A 24,722-nucleotide genomic window follows, 5' to 3' on the forward strand; every position below is an offset into this window, starting at 1 on the left:
TAAGGCACTTGCCGTGGACTGCTTTGTCATGGGAATAGCTTACATCTCTGGAATACCTGGCAGCTTACAGACTGCTTTCCTCACAGTAACCTATGGGATAGATGGTGCAAGTCTTATCATCTCTGTTGTATCTCGTATTATTCCTAGATTGTCCCTTATTCCTTATCATCCCTATCACGCTTCATTGCAGATGAGCAAACTGAGCCTAAGAGAGTGCAGCCCCTTTAGGCTCTTGTTGTTGTTGTTCAGTCACGTCTGAGTCTTCGTGGCCCCTGTGGACCATAGCACGCCAATGCTGTCGGTGGGGTTTTCTTGGCAAGGACACTTGAGTGGTTTGCCATCTTCTTCAGTGGATTAAGGCAAATAGAGGTTAAGTGACTTGTCCAAAGTCACACAGCTAGTAAGTGTCTGAGACTGGATTTGAATCTCGGTCTTCCTGACTCCAGGCCCAGTGCTCTATCCACTGAGTCACTTCACTGCCGTTTTGGCTGGTAATTAGCAAAGCTGGAACTTGAATCCACATCTCTTGACTAGAAATCTGATGCTTTTTTCCATTATACCTTAACTACTTGGCTAGATAATAAATTCCTTGAGGGTTGGTGCTATATTTCTTCATCTTTCTCTATATCTCTTGAAGTGTCTATCACAGTGCCTTGAAGATAGAGAGTGCTGGTCTGGAGTCAGGAGAGACCTAGGTTTGAGTCCCTTAGCAAGTCACATGACTTTTGGGAGCCTTAGCTTCCCTAAAGTGAGGCTCATTGTGCCTCTTAATGTTCATCTCATATGGATGATATAAGGGTATATGTGCTCATAGATACTAAAATGCTTTCTTTGGTACTACGAAAGAATACACCTAAGGTTTGTCCCCAATTCTAAATATTAAGCATTCTTGGAATTGAACGGTGTGGTGAAAGAAGGGGCAAATCTGTGAGTGGGGCTGGTTTGGCTCCTTCTGAGCAGAGCTTGCATGCCCCATCTTGCCTCGTAAAGCTGACTCTCAAGTGGCATTGCAGTATGTAATACCACCACTGGATAATCCCCTCTGTTAAGGGATGGCTAAGGCTTATGGCTCCTCCTAATCTCTTGGCCCTAAAACCACACTAGGCCTGGCTCAACCTTAGCTCCTATGAGATTGGGAAGGACCCAGGGGAGGCTTATTTATTCGGGTGGTGGAGCTGCTTTGCAGAGGTTGTGCCAGCCAAACAAATAGGCAAAAACAGTGAGCCTTCTTTTCATACTTGTCTAAGTTTGTGAGTTGCCAGAAAGAAGGAAGCTAAGTCCTCTTGGCCCATTTGCTTATCTCTTTGTCAATGTTTGGAAGCACTTTGGTTTTATCCAGGTTTCTAGATTTCTTGGCTGGAAACACAAAGACCTATTTCATCCAGAAATAACCTCAGTCACTAGCTTGTGTATATCTTGTGCTTATTATTTATAATTTCACCGGAGTGGAAAATGGCCCTGGACTCTAAATTGTATGTGTAGTTTTGACATAAACATTACTGTCCTCCAAAGATGGAAAGAACATTAATTTGGTGAGGAAATTACCTTTGATTATTAGCTGAATGGATGTTCAGTCCACAAGCATAAATGTAGATACTAATGGGAGTTCTGCTATAGCTAGATAGGTTGGATTGTTATCATTAGAGATCAATATGTATTTTGTTTGTATTGTTCCTTTGCACTATGAATCAGTTACAGAATATTATACTGTATAAAAAAAAAGTCTAGCATGTGGTTGATTTTTACAGAAATTCTTGGAATCCAGGTTAAAATCAAATATAATTAAATACTGGAAGAAGGACTGGAAACCTTTCAGCTATGTTTGAAGCAAAATCTCTCCAGGCATTACATTAGCACAACCTATTAATGTAATATATGTGCTAAATATTTAAGTTGGACTTTTGAAATTAAGAAAAAAAAACTTATAACCTGACCGATACCTAATTTGATGAGAACATCTTATTTGTAAAATTAGGAAAGGCACTTTCTACATTTAAAGTGTGTGTGCATTAATTACTTGGACATTCTGGGCAATAGTTTTTAAGTCCCTACCTCATCCAAGGTGACTTTTTTTTTCCTTTTTTCTGTTTTTTTGGACAGCAGAAGGTGAAAGAGTTGGAAAATATACCCATAACTGAATATTCTTTCCACTGAACTTCCCTTAATGCTTAAGAGGAAAAGAGTGCTGAGAGTGTTCTGCAATAGTATTCTTCCTTTCTTCTGGTTTCTGGCAAAGGACAGAAAAGGAAGGTGGTTCTTGATAGAATAAAGACATAGGATTTAGGATTTGAGAGCTGAAAGGGACCTTACAGATTACTTGGTCTTACTGTTGATGAATTTAGGGCACTTATCGACTACATTTTCAAATTTTCCTGATATTAACAAAAGAATACATTCTTATTTTTTAAAGTGTAAAATTCTGATATCAAAAACCCAGTTAAGAAATTTACAATTACATAAAGATATCAATTGCAATGTCCCATAGCATTATTCACTTAATCAAAATGTTGAGGTGAATAACTACTATCAGAGAAAAACCAAGATTCACCAGAAAATTTGAAAGATTTGTCTAGGTTTTCTATATAAGATGTTACTTATAGGAAGTAAACTAATCCTGGGAGTTCTCGTGAACTTTTTTGTTGGGAAGATATTTTTCCCGATAGTAACTGATTTGAGTAGATTTCCTTTCATTTTCGTTGTTTTTCCTTTTAGAGAAATGTCTTGATGCTCGGCTAACACACTCTCTCTGTATGTGTGTATATTCATATGTAAAAATATCGGCAATATCTGCCATCATCATACTCCAAAATAAGGAAATTGGAAATATGTATATTTGTGTGTGTATATAATAGCAAACCTATTGAAATAAAGCCTTCTCTTTTTTGTGGACTCCATTTCCCTCAGTTTGGAAGGATGCAATCCAGAAATTATGAGGGGCCATGGTCAAAAATAAGAAATCTGAGAGAACGTGGTCCTCTGTGCAGTCATGTTGGGCAGGCAGTTCCTCAACACTGAGTTGATGTGCCTCTGTACACTTAGACTCGAGGTATCCTTGAAAGTAGCAAATTAGTGTGTTATTTGGGGCTCTAATTTAAGCAAATAGACTTACTCATTCAGTGTTTTACGTAAAAGCAGTTGAAGAAATATTGAGTCTTGAGGATTTTTCCCCCTATGGCAGCTAATTTATTTTCTAAGTGTTGGTAAATGAGTTTTCTAATTCTGTATTCGTTTCCTCCAGATGTGGGAGCAGGAAGCAAAGCTGCATCTGTATGCACATGTGTGAACACTGTGAGAAATTTTCTTGCAAATAGATTGTCACAGTCACATATTATCATGCTTGGTTTGGGTATAATAAGCTTTCGATTTGCTTCCAGTGTCAAAATCTGATAACATTTGAAGGTTCTAGATCACCAGCAAAGGCTGATGTTGGGGAAAATCTAGGCTGGGGAAGAGAGTATGATCACCAGGATAATCACAAATCCTTGAGGTATGATTTTTTTTGAAGTAAGAAAGGTTAATAATTAGGCATCTGCTGTCTCCCTGACCATCTGCTTGTGTCAAAGAGCTGCAGTTTTAGAAGGGTTTAAGTTCAAATTTGGAAATTAGGTAATAAATTTCATAGATTGATTTTATTTATTTGTCATAGTAAAAATTGTTCTATGAAGAATGAGACTGAAAAATGTAGTACCAGGATAGGAGTGGGGAGGTGCTAGGATAGGAGAGTGGTTCATCTAGTGAGAACACTTAGGCTTATAGATTTAGAATTGGAAATAACTTTAGGGGCAGAGGGAGTTGTGATGGTTGAGTAATAGGAAGCAGGTATAGCCTAGTTCCCCATGAAACCCCACTGACAAAAGTACTAGAAAATGTAGAAGAACAAATTCTGATCCAGAAAGCCAAGAAAAAGTGGCAGCAAGTCATTTTCTAGCCCAGGGTGGCCTAGGATGATAGACAGAGTAGTCTGTAGAGACTGAGGACAGGTTCTGGCCAAAACCATGCTGTACCCAGGGACTAAGAGAGGGCTGAGACTGGGCATCAGGGTAGGAATTACTGGGGTAGATCAGATGGATTTACCAGTGAATTCTATCAAGCATTTAAAGAACAGTTCATTCTAATACTATATAAATTGTTTTTAAAAATAAGTAAAGAATGGGTCCTATCAAATTCCTTCTATGGCACATATATGGTCTTGATACGTAAACCAAGGAGAGTCAAAACAGAGAAAAAAACTATAGACCAGTATCTGTAATGAATATTGATGCAAAATTTTTAAACAAAATAATAGCAAGGAGAATATAGCAATATATCACAACAATCATATACTACAACCGGGCTGTATATGCTAAGGATGCAGGACTGGTTCAATATTAGGGAAATTATAAACATAATTAACTATGTTATTAACAAAATAATAAATATCACATAATGATTTCAATAAATGAAAAAAAAACTTCTGATATTATACATTACCCATTCTTGTTTAAAACACTAGAAAGCATAGGAATAAACAGAGCTGCCCTTAAAATGGTAGGTCGTATTTATCTCAAACCAAAAGCCAGCTTTTATCTGTAATGGGGACAAGGTAGAAGCTAGTCCAATAACATTAGGAATAAAGCAAGGATGCTCATTGTCACCAATACTATTCACTATTGTACTAGAATACTATGGCAATATTGAACAACAGTTTTACTACAGCAAAAAAGACAAGAAAAAGAAATTGAAGGAGTAAGCATAAGCAAATAGGAAAGAAAATCGCCTTTTGCAAATCATATGATGATTAACAGAGAGAACTCTAGAGAGATAATGAAAAAACTAATAAAAACAATTAACAACTTTAGCAAAGTTGCAGGATATACAATAAACCCACAAATCATCAGCATTTCTGTATATTAGCAATAAAGTCCAACAGAAAGAGATTAAAGGAGAAATTCCATTTAAAATAACTACAGACAATATAAAATTAGAACTTGGGAGTCTATCTGCCAAGACACAGAGTGGAACTATATGAGCACAAATACAAAATGCTTTTTGTACAAATAAAGACAGATCTTAATAATCTGAGAAATATTAATTGCTCATAGGTAGACTGAGCCAATGTGATAAAAAAAAATGACAATACTACCTAATCAATACCAATTAAACTACCAAAGAGATCAAAGAAAGAGCAAAATTATCCATATGTGCACAAATCTTTAGAGCAGAGCTTTTTGTGGTGGCAAAGAATCATAAGCTGAGAGGGGTTCCCATTAATTGGGGTAATGGCTGACCAAGTTATGGCATATGGAAATCATGGAATACTATCATGCTTTAACAAATTATGAAGGAGGTGGGGCAGCTGGGTGGCAAAGTGGGTAAAGCACCGGCCCTGGACTCAGGAGGAGCTGAGTTCAAACCCGGCCTCAGACACATAACACTCGCTAGCTGTGTGACTCAGGGCAAGTCACTTAACCCTAATTGCTTCACCAAAAAAAAAAAAATGATGAAAGGGATGGTTTCAGATAAACCTGGGAAGACTCATAAGAATAATGCAAAGTGAAATGAATAGAACCAGGATAATGATTTATGTAATAATAATGATAATATAAAGAAAATATCTGTGAAAGACTTAGGAACTCTGATCAACACAATGGCCAACCACAATTCCAAAGGACTAATGTTGAAACATGCTATCTCTAGATAGAAAGCTGATAGATTCATATTTTCTTTTCTTTCTTTTTTTGGTACATAGCTAATGTTATCATGTCTTTTGTTTGACTTTACATATTTGTAGCAGGTTTTATTTTTCTTACCTTCTCAATGTATGGGGAAAGGGGAGGTGAAAGGGAGAAAATTCAAAACTAAAAATAAAATGTAATTTAAAAATATTTTCTAAAAAGAAGAAAAAAGGAAATAATCTTAGTGGTCATATAGTCTAACTCTCTCATTTTCTGGATGAGGAAACTGGGGTTTATAGAAGTTAAGTAATTTGACCAAGGACTCACAAATATTAAATAGCAGAGCTGGGATTTGAACCCAGGTCCTCTGAACCTAAACCTAGCACTCCTAAAGTCTGAGCAATGGTGCAGATTTATATTCTGGGTTCTGAACGTCCTGTTTTTGAAAGGGCTCCTCTGTTAATCCTTAGTGAGTCATTTTCCATCTCTGGACTTGAATTTCTTTCTCTGGAAAATGAGTCTGGACTAGATGAATCTCTAAGTTTCCTTCTAGTTTGGATAATATCCTATTTAGAATTTATCGTCTCCCTCTCGATAGTTTACAATATTTAGAGCATTCTTCCTGTGGTTTCCTTCCCTTGGTTTTCTGAGAACTTGGCAAAGGTATTCAGTTCCAAATTTCATTGAAGGTCAATTTTTTTTTCCAGTTTCCTTAATAGATGACAAAAAGTCTTCCTGTGCTTTAATTTCCCTTTCTTTTTCTAAAGTGCTTTTTTCTCAGGTTTTGAGTTTGGGTGGTTAGTTTATGAAGTTTTGTCCATATCTTTCTCAAGGCGCTGCCTTGTAAAGAGTGTGAGGCAATTTTCATGTCACTTGGTTTCTGACGAACATCACACAATTCAAATGCCTTGCCAAACCATGTCGTTTTGAGCAAAACGATTTTGGTAGATAAATTGACTGTACATTCTCTTGAAGATTCAGAAACTAACCTTATAATGAGCTATGGAAAAATAAATTGTGTTGTATTTTAATACTAAATTCTCATGAATGTTTTGCTACAAGAGAAATATTATATTAATAGCAAAGGGAAAATAGCTCTCTTTTAAAAAGTACATAAATTTTTTAATAAGAGGATTTGTCAGTCTACCAAATGAAAACCATAAATCTTTCACAAGCTAATCTCCTCCAGTCTTCAAACTGTGCAGTTAATACAAGGAAACAGAAAACCACATAAGACTTCTTTCCCTGGTAAAAGTGTGGAATGAAATAAAAAAGCTTCAAAGTGGGGTGTGTGTGTGTGTGTGTGTGTGTGTGTGTGTGTGTGTGTGAGTTCTGGCATGCCTACAAATTGATTCCTTTTCCCTTCTCAAGGAGAATTGACCTCATAGCTAGATTTTAATTTAAAGTGATGATAAATAATTTAGTGTGAGACAAGTCAAAGAAAGGGACTCATTGTTTATGGTTGAGGTCAGGTAAAGTGTGAACCCTCGGGAACTGAAAATAGTCCATTCCTTTCTTGACTCCACCTGTATCTAACTATCACTTCTGCCTTCTTAATGAAGTATGTACTGGAAAGACAACATCAAAGAGGCAGGATGGGGTAGTGGTAAGAACACTTAATTTGGAGCTAGATATAAGCTGTAATCCTAGTTCCTTCAGTGCCTAGCTATTTATTTCAGAGTAGTTCGCTAAAATGATGAGTTCCAACAAGAGTTGGAAGGAGGCCATAGAGATCACCTAGTTTAATATTAAGAAACAAGTTTAGAAGAAAAGTCACTTGTTCAGAGTCACAGGAAGCAATAGAATCTGGATTTGAATCTAGGTCTCATTTGTAGAAGGTCTTAAATGCCAGAATAAACTAGGATCAGGAGTTTATGTCTTAATTCAGTGGGCATTAGGGAACCGCAGAAGATTTTTGAGTAGAGGAATGATATGATTGGAGTAATAGGCTCCAAAAGTTTACTCAAAGGAGTAGGATGCATTGGGGCATCTCTCATCTGTCAAATGGGAGTAATATCTGTCCCATCCCCCTCACAGTGATACCATCAGCAATGTTATTCATAAATTGTGAAGTCCTCTATAAAGATGTCCTATTAATAGTACCCATTATTAGAGTTTTCTGCCAGCACCTAGGGTGTTATGCCACCAACTCATGCCCAATGGAAAAGACTGAAGAGAACAGGAAAAGCAATTAGAGAACCCCTTGGAAAACCTTCTGCAGTTTTTAGTCTGGCAAAAAAACCCTAGGTTTGAAAAGAAGTGGTGGTGGTGTTTTTTCTTCAATAAAATTATATGGTTAGAATTTGCACTAAGCTCCCCAGGAACAATTCTTTGTCTCAAAAGCATTACATGAAGCTGACGTTCCATGCCCTCACCCCATCTGAGTGACCCGTTAGTTTAGGAGTGAAGGAAGGCCCCCCTCTCCTGAGCCAAAGCAGGGAGTGTACTGTAGGAATCACTGAGCTAAGCTTTTCCTCTCAAGTTGTTGCCAAATAAACTCACATTTGATTTTGCTTCCCTAGTTGCTGGTTTTGGTTCTTTCTCTGTTTCTAGTTAAATAATTAGTTGTTACCATGTCCTTTTAGCATCCTTGGAAGGAAAGTTAAAGTTATCATTTTCAAATTAGAGAGTCCATTCTCAGTAGTTAAAGCCTGTCTCTTTACATTTCAAGGGATATATTTTGAATGTCATTAAAAAAAAAACAGTAGTAATTTGGGCTTCCCCCGGAGAAACTAGAAAATGTAACAGAAGCTCTCTATGAGTTCAAAGCTCATGTATAACTGAGTTTAAGCTTTTGTTACACTAATGGATTATAAATTCCTCAGATAGGGTGTCAGTTCTTTGAAGTGAGAGATTTTCTTATTTATCTTTACATTTTTCTCAGTGTGTTACAATGGCTCATACATAACTGGTGCATAATAAATACTTGTTGACTTGGACGAGGCAGGGCCGTGCTGTCTAGGTCAGGCCTGAAGACAGACTAGCCCTGCCAAATGTCCGCAGTAGGAAAAAATGAGCAAATTCATTCATTAAGGTCCTTTCACACTTCTCTTGAGGCATTGTTATTGTTGCTGCTGCTTCAAGCAGTTCTGCTTAGACTAAAGCCGTTGGTACCAATACATAAAGGAAAATAGTTTTGAATTTCCAAAAGCATGTTTTAATTTCACACATGTTGCTCTGTACGTCAGGAACCCAGAACCAATATTTTCATGTCCTGGAACTTGTCATCAAGGTCATAAGGCCTTCCCTCAACTAATAATTGTCCTTCACGGTAAGAGCTACCAGAGAGCCCTGATTTGTGACCATAGACATCAAAGTCCTACTCCCATTGTGGAGGTGCCTCAGGGTTCTAGAAGATCATGCTGGGAGGGCAAAAGTTTTGGCAGAACATATCAAGCTGGAAAGACTGCACGTACAGTCTCTATGACAGATACTTTGTTTAAGGACCTAGCAGACTGGTCACAAAGTGATGAATTTTTTACTCACAGCAGCTCTCTAAGAGCATCTTATGTCATAGGATTGCAGTCTGCATCAGTGAAGGGAATTAATCGCATCGATGAAATCACAGATCCATGAATTATTGAAGTACTGTAAATAGCTGCTTTTATTACATAAAATGTGTGTCATCATGACACACAATGTGAAATAATAGCTTTTCACAGCATACCAAGTTAGCTGTCTCTTGTTCATGGCTAACAGGTAGAGTAGGTAGGTTTTGCTTCTCTATCTCACCCTGAATCTACTGATAGCTGAAATGTCTCCATTAAGGATTCATTACTTTGGACTAATCTTTGTCAGACTAGAAAATTGCAAATACTCTAGTAAATATTAAGTAAAATATTAAGTTTTTAATTTCTTAGGGCAAATAGGTTTCTTGGGGATAAGAGTTAGCCCTAGCATTACATCAACACTAGGAGTATGGATTAGGGAAAGGGCATGGCTAAATTATCTGGTAGATGCAGAAGGCGTCTATAAACAGATAACTGACCATTCCTACCATTCGTGCCATTCTGTATCAGCCACTTGCGTCTCTTAACTTGGTCTCTAGCCTCTTAAGAAAAGAGAAGAAGCACCATTCCATCATAACAGTCTCCCATTGCTAAAGTGAGGAGAGAGTCATTCCATCAAATTTCCTGCCTGGTATCCTTCCTTGGGGGAAGGAGGATAGCTTTATCCCTTCTCTTCCCAGTTCTTGCTCCCTCACCTCCCAAGGCTCTGAAAGGACTCCACCCTGAGGTCACAACTCTATTGACATTGAAAATCTTTCTGAAATTTTACCCTAATGATTAACACATTCCCCTCTGGTTATACTCTACCCATCTCAGTGATTCTAAGCCCCATAAGTCATCATTCAAACCCTATTCCCTACCTTCTTCTGCCTAATTCCTTATTCCCATTCACTTTAATCCTTACCATGTCCTTATTCCACTGTGCCCTCTGGAATGCCTGTTTTATAGGCAACAAACTTGCTTTCATCTTAAATCTTTTCTTTTTCCACTCCTTCCATCCTCTGGCTCTCACTGAGACCTGGCTCCTGCCTGATGAGACAGCCTCCCTGGCCACCCTTTCTAGCACTGGCCGTACTTTCACTCATCTCCACCCCAACTCGCTGGTCAAAATGAAGAAATTGGGAAACTCCTTGGTCCTCCTTGCTGATTCCAAGTTCTTCCCCTACCACCATCATTCAATAACCTCCTTTGAGGTTCCAATGAGGTTTACTCAATCCATATCAACCACCCACTTAAAATTCTGGTAGCTATTGTTTATGGACCTCCAGGACATTTCCCTTCTTCAGAGAGTTTAGTATCTGGCTCACAATCTCTCTCTTCTCCTCACCTCCTGCCCTCATACTAGGGGATTTATATATATATACACACATATTATATGTATGTGTATATATATACATATATATGTATATATATACATATAGATATAGATATTCCCTCAAATACTCCCAATCTCCCACTTCCTCAGCTTATTCATTTCCAATGACCTACTCCTGTTCTCCATCTCAGCCATACACAAAGATAGCCATACCCTTGATCTTACTATTACCAACAAATGTACCACTTCCATGTTTATGAACTCTGAAATTCCCTTATCTGATCACAATTTATTGGCATTCCACCTGTCTCTTTGCCTTTCAATACCTAATTTGACCTCAGTACATCATATATTCCTCTCTGTCCTCCTGTTCTCCTCACCCCTTTCATGGAATGTAGTAATGTAGAAAGAACCCCTTTCTCCCATGTCGTAATATATTAAAATTTTTGATTCACCTGGAGGTAGGGTTTTGCCAGATTCTGTCCACAATGCCCTCTGTCTGCTTCTTCACCATTACCTCTACCATATTTCTACTCTTCACTCCTATCTCCTTGTGTACATTTAGAAAGAAGTTTCTTATTGGTCATTCTTTTGTCACTCTGTTGCTAGTGCTGTCCTTGACTATTGCATATTTACTCATCTTGCATGTCTGGTTTTGGGGGCATTGGAGAGAACCAAACTCCCTCTGTTCCTTAGTTCTTTGACCCAGCACTAGATGTTTAGAGCTTTGCAAGTGCCAGTGCTACAGGATTGTCTACCTTGGCATCTGCTCAGCTGGTGTTATGGGGTTAGTGGCCTGGCTCTGGATCTGTTGGTGCTACAGAGTTGTCTGTCCCATAATAGTAGGTCAGAGCTTTGCACCACTGCTGCTACAGGGTTGTGGCCCCCAGCAGGCTTGTGGTCCTAAAGGGCCGTACCCTCCTGGCTGGCTGTCACAATCAGGGCAAAGTTCTGCAACCTGGAGCTGGAATCTCTACAGCACTGGAAAGAGGGAGGGGGGACCGAGTTTGGGGGTGGGTTTTGTTATAATCCTGTGGCGTGTCCTTGGGTCTGCTAGCCTTACTATTGATAGTGTGGGAAGTAAAGAGAGGTGATGAGTGAGGTGAGGGTTGGTCAGCATCAGTTCATGGGTTTTAGAGGGGTTTTTTAACCTTCTTTTGGATTCCAGATGTGTTAGACCATGGAGACAACTGAATTTGCTTTATCTTTGTCATATAATTTCTGTTTTGGAGAGGTTTGAGAGGTTGTGGGGATCAGAAAAAATGTCTAGTCCTCCATCTTGTTGCTTGTGTGACCCAGAAGTTTGTAAAATAGTTTTTCATTGCTAAATCATTTACATTTGTAAAAATATTGCCATCAGAGTATCTATGAAACCAAAATGCCTCTCAGAAAGGAAAATCAGAAGTAGGGAGAACAAAAAAGGAGAAGGCAGAGGACACCTGAGATGAACGTAAGATAATATGCTAGTAGAAAGCCATGGCCTAGAAATCCAGAAGCCTGGGTTTTAATCCCAGGTCATGATCTCTTCCTCTTTCTGAGCTACTTTCTGCACCTATAAAATGAGGGATTCCTAGACTAAATGATACCCTCCGGATTTTCCAACTGTTCCCATATTCTGTGATTCTAAGTCCCAATATTTCTGGAGGTATACCCTCATACTAAAGGCTTTCTGTCCCTGTGTTGAGGTCAGTGCCATCTGTAATAGATTTCATACACACACACACACACACACTCACATGCACGCACACACACATATACAGAGCACTTGTCTTTTGATATATCATATACTTAAAGAATGTCTACTTTAAGCCCATTCTTCTTTCAACTTGTTTCCTTCCTCTCACCATCATCTCTACCCCAAAACAGAGCAAGAAAATTTGGGTACTCTAATTGATCATGGAATCATATATGTAGAGCTAAAAGGCACCTCAGAGCCCAACCTGCTCATTTTACCCTTTTATGACCTAATGCTTGATTTTAGTGTAGAAACTCTGTGACATTTATTTTAGATATTCAGAAATGTGGTGGATTTTTTTTTTACTTCCTAATTCTCAGTTATGTTCTCAGTAGGCAAGCTTGCCAGGCAGGTGAGTTCTGTATTTATTTTCAAGTCATTCTATGGGAAAATGAATGTAATGACTGAAAATCACTAAGTTTTCAAAGTACTTATATTCTAGTTCAGTGCTTCCCAATCTAAATTGTGCAGCAGACCAGTAAAATATTTAAATTCTTTACCATGAACCACTGTGCCCTCTTCAGCCTCAGCATGGTGGCTTTCCCAGTTCAATGAGAATAGCTTTTTATAGATCATGCTCCTCCCAATTTTCATGGAAGAATGTGTTCATCCCTTTGGCACACATAGTTTTTAGTGTATTAAATTTGGACACCTTCATTCTTGAGGCTGGGAAACCTAGTCCCTAGTCTCTGTGATTGTTTGTTTTTCAGTCATTTTAGTCCCCCATTTGGAGTTTTCTCGGTAAAGATACGGGAAGGGTCTGCCACTTCCTTCTCATTTGGGGTTTTCTTGGCAAAGATACTGGAGTGGTTTGCCATTTCCTCCTCCAGTTCATTTTATAGATGAAGAAACTGAGGCAAACAGGGAGAAGTGACTTGCCCAGGGTCATACAGCTAGCTGATTTGAACTCATGAAGATGAGCCTTCTTGATTCTAGGCCCTGCATTCTAGCCACTAAGCTACCTTAGATGTCCTAATCCCTGTGGTACATTTGCGTAAGTTTGAGTCTTAACTATTATTTTGATTTTTATTTTGAATGTATGGTATATAATGTATGATGTGTCAGCATCAGTACAATCTGGTTACATGTGCTTTTTTTCTTTTTTTTTAATTAGTCATATTAATGTCTTCTCTTTTTATAACACAGGCATTTTCCTTATAGTTTCCCCTACCCCAGTAGAACTCTCATTGAAAAAAGTTAAACAATGAGTAAGCAAAACTAATACAGCAGTGACTACACCTGATAACATATGTGACATTTGGCAACCATGGTCCCCTACTTCTCTGTGATTTATGTATATTTATATCCCTTACGTTATTATCGTCCTCGATGCAGATGTTTTCCTCATTGATGCTGACATTTTTTCCAACGTTTAGAATCATGCTGGGATTCTTTTTGATGGCTCTCCAATCTCCTTGTTTAACATATTCCCTCTTTTCTTTTGTTTCTTAGGCCAATGTTGACCAGTGCAAGCAAATTGATCCTGGGGATGAAGTGATCCAAGTTAATGATCAGACTGTGGTAAGTAGATTGAGTTTTATACACTGTCCACTGTGGATGGAATTGCTTATGTATAGGATAGGGGAAATATAGACTCTAGAACCGGAAAGGACCCTAGACAGCATCTATTCCAATCCACTCATTTTACACATGAGGAGACTGAGGCCCAAAGTGACTTGCCTAAGGTCATTAAAGTAGCAAGTAGAGGATCTAGGCTTTGAATCTATTTCGTTAAATTTCCAAATTCCCTACTTGTTCCAGAATACTACAGAGGATACCCATTGAATTGATTTATGTACTGACCATACTGTTCAGGATTCAGGAGTGCTGAGACTCTTCTGGTTTGAGGGAGCTTAGGACACTAAGGCAAGGTCGGAGACAAGCTCTTAGCCTGGATCATGAAGGCAAAACACCACAGTAATCTGTCAGGACTGCTCTCAGATGTCAATATGAGTCATAGTCAGAACAGAGGTGGGGCTAGGAACCAAGTTAACCCAGACTAGTAGTAAGTCAGACTCAGAAACCAGGCATAAAAACAGGTACGGGGACAGTGACTTGCTGGTGAACTCGTCAGACTTTTTACTCCATAATCATGAAAATATTGGTTAATTGAAAACTATCATAGGTATACCAATGGCCAGCATTTGATACACCAGGTTGAGGGAGCAGGGCAGCAAGAATTTAGCAAACTAAACAAATGACTTTGGATTTCAACATTTCAATTCATGTATCCTTTTATCCTTCAGTGGAAAAAGCTGCCTATTTGTAAAGCCATACAAACACTCCATCATTCATTCAACAAATGTTGATTAAGCAAAAAATCCTTATTAAGTAACAAATACATATTAATACTTACCTTGAGGGGCAGCTAGGTGGCACAGTGGATAGAGTACCAGCCCTGAAGTCAGGAGGACCTGAGTTCAAATCTGGCCTCAGACACTATAACACTCACTAACTGTATAACCCTGGGCAAGCCACTTAACCCCAATTGCTTCACCAAAAAAAAAAAATACTTACCTTGAGCTAGTCATGGTGCTAAGGCATGGTAGAAAGCCTTTGGCCTCCTTATCCATTTCTATAGTGTTATACCTGTTGAAAACCTCGTTCTCACCCTCTGAATACTGCTACAAGTTCTCTAGATAGAAGAGAAAACTAACAGGTCCTCTCCCCATTCCCCTGATATTTGGGGAAATGCTCTTAATCTTTGCAAAAGTGTAGCAGAGGCAATTAAAATGATCTTTCTGCCTTCTGCCACATCAAAGGGCTCAATTCAGCTTGCTTCCACAGTTCATATTTACTCTTTTTTCAATCTGGGATTGCTCATCACAGTTAGGAATGGGATAGTGAGTTACTTGGTAAGGATTCTTCAGAATCCATAAGGACAACATAAAACAAGATAAATTGACAGCTTCTAGGAGAATCTAAAGTTCTAGAGACATAAGCCACATATTTTCACAGTCTTCCATTTTGCCTTACCTGTTTTTTTTTAAACTATTCAGCCAAATCAATAAAACAGCCTGGTTCACTAAAGTTCAGAAACTCATTAATTCCACTTTCAAATAAGATGCCATAAGTGGGAAATGAAAATTTTAAGGACAAACTCTCCAAGGAGTTCATTCTGTTCCATCAGGTCAGCCTTCATCTAAGACTAACAATAAAAATACCAATAAGTTCACTGCAACAGCATTGATAAAAGATGCTATAAAGCACAGTTTTCAGATGATATATATCTGTATGGGATATCACAGATTATCAAGATGAAATAAATTATTTAAGAAATAGACCAAAACTCTGTGTTCCTTTTACTGAAACTATGGATACCTCACATGAAACAGTTAGCTTTAAAGGAAAAAAAACCCAAGTATATCTGTGTAGCCATGAGCAGTCTTAAAAGCTCAGAGAGTTAAGTGATGGGAAGGAAACTAGTTATGACAAACAACTAATTCAAAAGGCAAAAGATCAATCATTTTTCCAAACATGCATAAAGGTGCATAGCTAGGAAACATTCTCTGGGAAGGAAACTCTGCAAATGTGTGTGGAGGTTAAGTTGCCACACTATGATCTTGTAACCCAGTATTGCTTTCTACCATGGAATAATGCACACTGAGAAATCAAGTCCCGTTGCCTTGGATGTAATTCTTTGGTTTAGCAGGACTTATGCACTGAGGAAGTGCAGGGTGAGTATTCAAGGGACAGGTTGTTTTTCCCTTGCCCTAGAGAAAAAAAGATCTTAGAGCAAAGGCTAAATGAGGCTAAAAAGGGCTATAGTTCAGGTTGAGGGACAATAGAACAATAACTATTGCTGCTGCTTCTGGGTCCTCCCCCACCCTCAAAAGTATGTTCCCCAAAAAAATGGCCTGGAAAACAACCCCCTCTTCACCCTATAGGCGGGAAAGGCCTCTACTTCACAATATTTCCTCTTACCATTTCATTGAATTTTCTCATTACTAGTCCTTACGTCTCTGAAAGTGTTCTGGTTGTTGGTGACTTTTAATACACAGATTTTTCAATCCAACAGAGGAGAAAGAAAGCCTCTGCCTTACCAGTGATGGAAAAGAGCTTGCAGTCACACGAGAATTTGCCACCAATTTCAGGTGTTGCATTCTCAAATCTGCTTGGATTTAGCATGAGCCACGCTTTTAGAGACCTCTCCTGACATATGTTGGGACACCTGGATATAAACATTCTTGCCATATTTTGTCGTTTCCCCCCTAAGCAGGGCTGTGTAATTGATTAATGGGCCTTCCTTTCTCACTGAAAATTTGCCTGTGTAAGTTCACTAAGTTTGATTTTTGTTCTACTCCTGAAAGGAAGGAAATAAGAATTTATTATGCAACTATTATGTTCCAGTAACTATGTTAAGTGCTTTCCAAATATTATCTCATTTGATCTGCACAACAACTCTGGGGTATATGTACTATTACCCCCATTTTACAGATGAGGAAACTGAGGCAGATAGCGGTTAAGTGACTTGGCCAGAGTTAATGCAGCAGTTCTGAGGCCAGATTTCAACTCAGGTCCTTCTGACTCCAGGTCCAGTGCTTTGTCCACTATGCTACCTAACTCCTTAAAACTATCTAGTCAAATATGGAAATACCTTTTGCATGACTGCACATGTATTACCTATCTCAAATTACTTGCTTTCTCAATGAGGGGGGAGGTCACAAAGGGAGGAAGAGAATTTGGAACTCAAAATTTAAAAAAATGAAAGTTACACATTTTTTTACATGTGATTGGAAAAAAAATTAAATATTTGAAAAAATAAAAAAGGAACAAGCCTGAAAAAAAAAACAACAATCTAGTCAGTTAGTCAATAAACCTTTATTAAGTGTTTACTATGTGCCAGTCACTATGCTAAGCACTCAGGATACAAATGAAATAAAAATTAATCCCTGCTCTCAAAGAGGACAGAGAGACTAGTCCGTGAGCTGGAATTGTGCTAATTTTATTTTATAAAGGCCATACTAGAGCCATTTGCTTCAGATTTGTAATACTTTGCTTTCCTCTTAAATATCAGTGAACTGATGGTTCAAGACATGTTTCTTAATGAACAAAAATTAATAGATTCACTTTCTAATTAATCCTGTATACCATAGCAAGATTAATTTTCCTAAAATACTGTATTAGAATGAATTAATGTCCTCACATTAAAAAAAAACACTCATTAGATCCCTGTTGCCTACAGAATGAAATCCACATTCTTTAGTCTGGTACTGAAGGTCCATTACAATCTGGCTCCACCTGTATCTTTCAACATTTCATGATTGCAAGCCTCTACAATTGCTAGGTTGTATTTGTTGTCCCTGGAGCATGTTAGAAGTATTTAAAGTTCCCCAGCCTTTGCTCCTTCATGCAGGTCCTCTTGCCTTAGGATGCCATTTTATTTCCTTTCTGCTCATCTAAATCCTGCTGTGTTTTCATCATCATCATCCATCATCATGGTAAGCTCAAAGGCAGCAGGGTACAGATGAAAAAGACTTTGGAGTCCAAGGACCTGGGTTCAAATCCCAGCTCTGCCACATTTTAACCTGTGTGACCTGGGGCAGATTACTTCCTTTCTCATCTGAAAAATGAAGGGATTGAATTAGATAACCTCAGAGGTTTTTTTTTTCCAGCTCTAGATCTCTGATTCTTCCCAAGATCCCACTCTGTGCCCTACCTCCTCTGTAGTTTTTGGATCGCTTGAGCACAGGAAGGCCCTTCAAATTCCTTTATTACTTACTGTTTAGAATCTAGACACAATCTAGACCAGAGGTGGGGAACCTGCGCCCGCTAGGCCACACGTGGCCTTCCTCGGGTGCGGCCTTTTGACTGAGTCCAAGTTTTACAGAACAAATCTGTTCTGTAAAACTTGGACTCAGTCAAAGAGCTGCCCTTGAGGACCTAGAGGGCCACATGGGGCCTGCGCCACCTCCCCCCCCTCCCCCAGCAGGTTCCCCATACCTCCTCTAGATCATTCTTTTGCTACTTACCATCTTTTGTTATTCTATTTGGGAGTATCTTTCCTATGTCCTTACCTGGTTTCTAATCTCCTTGCTGTCTGGGCCTATGCCTTAAACATCTTTGTATCCCCTATTGTGCCCAGGGAAGTGCCTTGCATAAAGATGCTTAGTAAATGTCTGTCACTTGATTTGTTGATGTCAGATTTTTATAAACACCTTAAAGCAAAGGATAAAAGGATGGAGAAAAGCATAATATTAAGACCTTTTTTCTTTTGTTTACCAACTGCTTGACTTTAGGCAAGTCAGGTAACCAATTCCCTCTCCCCCATCTCTGCAACGAGGAAACCGTGTGTGTGTATACATCTACATCTATCTTTCTATCTATCTATACACACACAAATAAACATCAATCTTTTAGTGTTGTTGTTAGGATCAAATGAGATAGAGAATGGATGTGAAAGTGCTTGAAAAAATGGAAAGGGCTTTATGCTTCATATGTAAAGTATTATTGTGGAAAATAGAAAATTTCTTTGGTTGAAATGATCTTTGCTATTCAAAGCACTTGATCCATGGTGGGGGGGGGGGAGGAATTGTAGCTGTAGGTATATGGTGCCATAAAATTGTACTCATTCTTTTCTATCCTTTTAATTCACCCAACTTTTCACAAAATAGCTGTATTGTCATAGAATTACATGGGCCTGAAATACAAAGCCTCAATTCAAGATATTGCCTTACCCATTGTGGAGAATAGTCACATGAATATTCTAAAACTGCCATATTGAATTCTATTTTAAAATTTTTTCCATTAAAATCTAACTAGTGGTTACCTTTACTGAAAGCTAAGAAACAAAACTCTAGGGGAGGGGGAAATTGTTTCTCTGTCAAGGTGAGTAATATTGTAAAGACAGAATTTGTAGTCTGGTAATTTCCCTACTGTGTAGATAGCATATCAGATCCTGTTTTCCATTCCTTTCAATTGAATGAGTGCAAATGTTAATCTGTACACCTTCCCAGCAGACAATAATAAATATAGGAACCAATTCCAATGAAAGGGATTGAAATGTTTTAGTGAAATCATATGTAGAAGGAACCCTGGGTATAGCATATTAAATAGATAAATATTTGAAGACCATCTGTAATACCATGCTTGCCACAGACAACTATGATTCTCCCTGAACATACTATTTTATAACATCCTCAAATTAGCTGTATTGTGGAATTAAAGATAACTGTTTTATGAAATCTCCATATTGCTTTGGAAATCAAACTGCTCCTGAATTAGCTGATTATCAGGGCTGTACCCACCAAAATTAGAAAGGAGAACATGATTGAGCCATTTGGCACATGGTTCCAACCTAAGATTTTTTTCTCCAGGAAGTATAGAACAAAAGATAAAATGTTTAGGGTTCTTTGGGGATGAAGGCTAATCTTTACATTTGAAAAATGAGGCCTTAAGGGAAAGCATTCTAATGCAGGTCCAAGAAATTAAGTTTAATCTATTTTGGATGGTTCGTTATGATTTTCTTCAGATGGCTTAGAAGAGCTTGCTAAATCCTAATACATAGCTGGTTCTTATCTTTAGTCCAGCCTAAATGGTCCACTTCCTTTAAGTGACCATCCCTTCTGTTATCTGCCAACAATTTAGTCATCTTTATGGATGTCCTTTCACTCCAACATAATCATCCAATATTCTGCCTTTTTATCACTGGCTTATGTTCACTCAGACAGTGGTGGGGGGAGTGTAGGAAATAATAATAATAATAATAATAATAATAATAATAATAGCATTTATGTAGCACTTATTATGTGCCAGGCATGCACTAAGTGCTTTGTATAAATATTATCTCATTTAAAAACTAAGCTGGGTTGAGAGTCAGAAGGCTTGGCTCTGCTACCAACATATTGTGGAATACTAAACAAGTAATTTGTACTTTCTGGGCTTCCATTGCCACATCTGTATAATGAAAAGTTTGAATTTATAAGGCCCCTTCTAGCTCTCTCAGAGTCTCCAATAGCAATAGCGATAATTAACAACAGCTAGTATTTATAGAGAGCTTTAAGGTTTGCAAAGCACTTCACCAATATTATCTCATTTTATTCTCACAACAAGCCAGGGAGGTAGATGTGATTATTATCCCCATTTTACAGATGGAAAATGGAAAGCAGAAAAAAGTTAAGTGACATCCTCAAAGTAACACAGCCAATAAGTGCTTGAGGCCAGATTTGAACTGAGGTCTTGCTGACTCCAGGCCCGGTATTAGATCTACTATGGTGCCACCTAGCTGCCTCTCTAATTGCATAACCCCTAGATTTTATTAAATATGCATGATTAGTTTTTCATCTTAAGCTTATAAAGTGATATTTTTCCCCTCTCCTTCCCCTCAGTACTCTGTGCTGAATTTCATTCTATTTGTTTCAGAATACATTTCTCAATTACCAGGCTACTTTGATTAGTATTCTGTCTTCCAAGGCTCTACCTACCCCTCTTGGGTCATTTGCATTTTTAATGAGCTTATTATTCTATCATGTAGGTCACTGATGAAAATGTTAATAACTTTAGGTTCAGGAAAAGGACAGCTTTTATTATACTAATGAATTGATAACTTTCTTAGCAGACCATCTAATATAGGATCCTTAAGTTAGGTTTCAGTGAACTTTTTTTTAACATTTTGATAACTGTATTTCAATATACCTGGTTTCCTTTGCAATGCTATATATTTTATGCATTTAAAACCATTCTGAGAAAGGATCTATAGGTTTCTCCAGACTGTACAAGGGGCCCATGACATACAAAAAAATTAAGAACCCCTTATCTAGTGGTATACCCATCTTAAATTGTGTTATCTACACTATATTTTTTGAATTTGCTGATGGATATGTCATAAACAGAGTCAAACTGTGAAAAATCAAGATATTCAGCATCTCTCACTTCAGTCTAACAATACTTTTGTAGGAAGTCGAGTAAATAGGCCCTTAAAATGCTTATTAAATACCTAACTCTGTGCTCTTTGGTAGGTATTATAGCTTATACAGAGAAATGCAAGACATGGGCTCTGCTCTCAAGCAGCTTATATTGTTTGGAATATAAGACAACAATATGTGAATAAGTATAAATTTCTGCCTTGCCTTGTTATGTGCCAAAGAAATGGTATAGGCAGTAAACATTTCAGGAGTTTTATGAGGAAGTGATCACTCTGGACTTGGAGTATTCAGGACATAGACTTCATGGAGGAGGTGGGATTTTAATTGGGGCTGAATTCAGATAGACAAAGATGATGGGGAAGTGCATTCCAGACAGGGAAAATGGAAGGAGCAAATGGATGATTTGCAAGGTATAAGTTAAAGGCTTCCAATTAGAAGGATTTGACTGAGGTAAGGAGTGTATGACCTGAAAAATAGGAACATCTTCTAGTAAGCAAATTCCAAAACCATTGAACAATGGTGGCAACATTTTCTTTTATATCCAATCTCTTTGTGCTTTTTGAAAGTTGTATCATTTACTATTTCTTTATTCTTATACATATTCTCTATTTCTTTATACTACTCCTTGTTATCTCCCATACAAATGTTATACACATTTTTGCTTCATGTCATTATTTAGGTAGTGTGGTTTCTTTCTTATTTCTCCCATGATTTTTAAACGTGTAGATAGGTTTGCTTTTTTGCCCTTAATATTGTTTCTTTAGCACCATCTTGTTCTTTTGACCAATTTTCCCATATACCTTCTTCCCATGGAATGTATTCAGTGAGTTACAATTTGTCAAAATGTGTTTCCTCAAGACTTTTTTCCTACATGAAATTTTTCTTGGAATTAACCAATCTTTGTTGCTACAATTTAAGCTCATTTCTTCCTAATCTCCTCTCAGTGAAGATGGAGAAGTGCTGGTTGCAACCGTTCTTTGACATGACTTTATTCACTGACAGAATCCTGGGCCTCAACCTTCTCTTCAGCTAAAGATTACCCGACTCTTCTAAACTTTTGTTTAAGGATCTAACTTCCAACACAATTTTGCTTCTATGGATCTCAGATTATCCAAAGTCTCCTCTACCTTTGCTTCTTCCTCTTCTTTCTTTTCCTCCTCTTCCTCACTTATAACACAAACATTGATTGAATGTTTGGACTCTTCATGTAGTATTATGGTTGGTTGTCCATTCATTTGCTTCTTAAATATTTTACATGTTACAAAAGTGGGTAGATATCATGGCATAGTGGGTAGAGAGTTGGCTTTCCTCTCAGGAAGTTCTAAGTTCAAACTGACCTCTGATATATGCGGTTGGTTGTAAAATGTGTATATGGTAACATATATACATATATGTAAAATACATATAGGCAAGTCACTTAATTTCTCAGTGCTCCAGGTAAAATGTTAATATTATAAATTATGGAGGAATTACCAGTCTGTATCACTGAAGGGAACTTCCATAAGTAGATCTCTCCTCATTGTTAAAACCACAGGTCCAGAGCAAAAAAAAAAAAAAGATAGAAGGAACAATAAGGCAACATTTTTACATATTCAGAATTCTGGCAAAATGCTGTGGACTGTTTTTCGACCAAACTCATCATTATCTAAGTTAGACACTCCATGTTATACTAAAGTCTAAATTCCATAACTCTCATTCAAGGGTTCACTCTTACAAAATGCTTATTAACTTTTTAATGCTGCAATACTTGCTTGAAACTACTTTGGCTCAAAGTGTTGGGTTTTCATTTTTGCTGTAGGCTTTACTGAGGTCAATTACCAGCTCATCAATTTCCTTGTCTGGAAATCTAGACACAATAATTGTGGTAGTTGCACAGGCTTTTGAAAAATTAACCAAGAAGACACCTGTGATTTAGGCCTTAATTTCTATTGTTTTGCCAGTAGTCTTGAGTTCTGAAAGACCTTTAAGAATTGTACTTGATGACAATCACAAACATAATGGAGCATGAAATAATTCTTGCCCTTCACTGCTGTTCTGAAACCTTGAAACCCAAAGAGATTTTGTTGTTGCTTAAAGGTTGCTTTCTTATACTCTGAGCAGCCATTCCAGTGCTAACATTATTCACCGAAACCAAAACCACAGTTTGTGAAATTACTGACTGTTTACTGCTAAAGGAGAAGCCTAATCAAGGTGGGAGGAGAAAAGCCTTCCTCACATAATCTCTCTCAAGAAAGAGAAAACTTTGTTCACTGGCTCTCTGATTATTGATATAAAATAAAGCACAAAATAGAGACATGCTCACCAAAGATGTTACCACTGCCTTGGAGGAAATCCAGAGAAGAGTTCTGATTGAAGGAAAATTCCTTCTATATGCTAAGGTCCTTCAGGTGTTCTTAATTGCAGATAAAACTCTGCTTATTACATCAAGTCTAGCAACATTGAAGAGCCTCCCAAATGAGACCCCATAATCACTCAAGAATTTGCTCTAGCTACCCATGTAAGAAAAAAAAAGGCAGATAAAAAATTCCTGTTGTCTAACTCTGGATTATAACATGCAGTTAGGGGGCAGCTAGGTGGTACAGTGGATAGAGCACCAGCCCTGGAGTCAGGAGGACCTGAGTTCAAATCTGACCTCAGACACATAACACTCACTAGCTGTACAACTCTGGGCAAGTCACTTAACCCCAATTGCCTCACAAAAAAATAAAATAAAATAACATGCAGTTAGATGGACAACCCATAGAGCTCTTTTTTATTGACATGTATGTCATTCAGTTTTTAATGAACCCAAGTATCTTCCTGAAACATAGGCCCATCTTTTTTTAATGGTATTCTTCTAAGTACCTAAATCCACATATACACATACAGACATTTGTCATTGTTTAGTTGTTTTTCAGTAGTGTCTGACTCTTTGTGACTCCACATACACATTCACACACATACACACACACACACACACATTTTCTTTCCCTATCCCATCTACTGAGCCTGAGAGCTTTCATTCTAGATCTGATTCTTACCAACAAGGAAAAACTGGTTGCTGTTGCTGAAATGATGGGAGCCTTGGGGCAAAATGCCTCTAAAGATAGTGGGCTGGTTCCCTCTCACTGAAGGTCTTTAAGGAAAGGCTGACTGATCACTTCTTTTAGGATTTTGTAGGGAAGATTCTTCCAGATTGGACTAGATCAGCTCTGAGGTCCCTTCTAAATCTGAGATTCTATGAAAAAGCCCAGGATCGGTTCACCATCTTTTATTGTTAACTGTACAAATCTTCTCCATTAGTATAGATAATTTTGAGTTGAATATTGTCCAGTTCTATGTACAGACTTAGTAATACTATTAAATGTATTACTAATTTTCAGCCCATGGAACCATACCCAAGAATTAATATGAAAATTTTTCTTTATAATTTCATTTTATGATTTCAGAAAATTAAAAATGTCTTTTCCTCCCTAAAAACAAATGGAAAATCCATCAAATATCTTCTTGATGGACTTTGCTTTAGATTGGAGAAATGGCACATGCATTATTATGTATTGGTCCACTACCTGTCAGTGTACCTTCGGAAGCTTTGATAAGTCTTCCGGAAGCACAGTTTTCAATGGCCCCAAACAACAACTTTTTGAATAGCACTCAACTGGCTAG

General features: G+C 37.9%; 1 protein-coding gene across 1 annotated transcript in view; it reads left to right on the forward strand.

Moving 5' to 3' along the window:
- Window positions 1-24,722, forward strand: part of LOC114026284 (connector enhancer of kinase suppressor of ras 2-like) — a 560,345-nt gene that overhangs the window by 313,140 nt on the left and 222,483 nt on the right. Inside the window, exon 8 of the mRNA XM_027839961.1 lies at window positions 13,666-13,734. Within this exon, the coding sequence (XP_027695762.1) occupies window positions 13,666-13,734 (69 nt within the window). The remainder of the gene's footprint in view (window positions 1-13,665; window positions 13,735-24,722) is intronic.

Source organism: Vombatus ursinus, unplaced genomic scaffold, assembly GCF_900497805.2.
Source record: "Vombatus ursinus unplaced genomic scaffold, bare-nosed wombat genome assembly UNPS02004691.1, whole genome shotgun sequence".
Lineage (NCBI taxonomy): Eukaryota > Metazoa > Chordata > Mammalia > Diprotodontia > Vombatidae > Vombatus > Vombatus ursinus.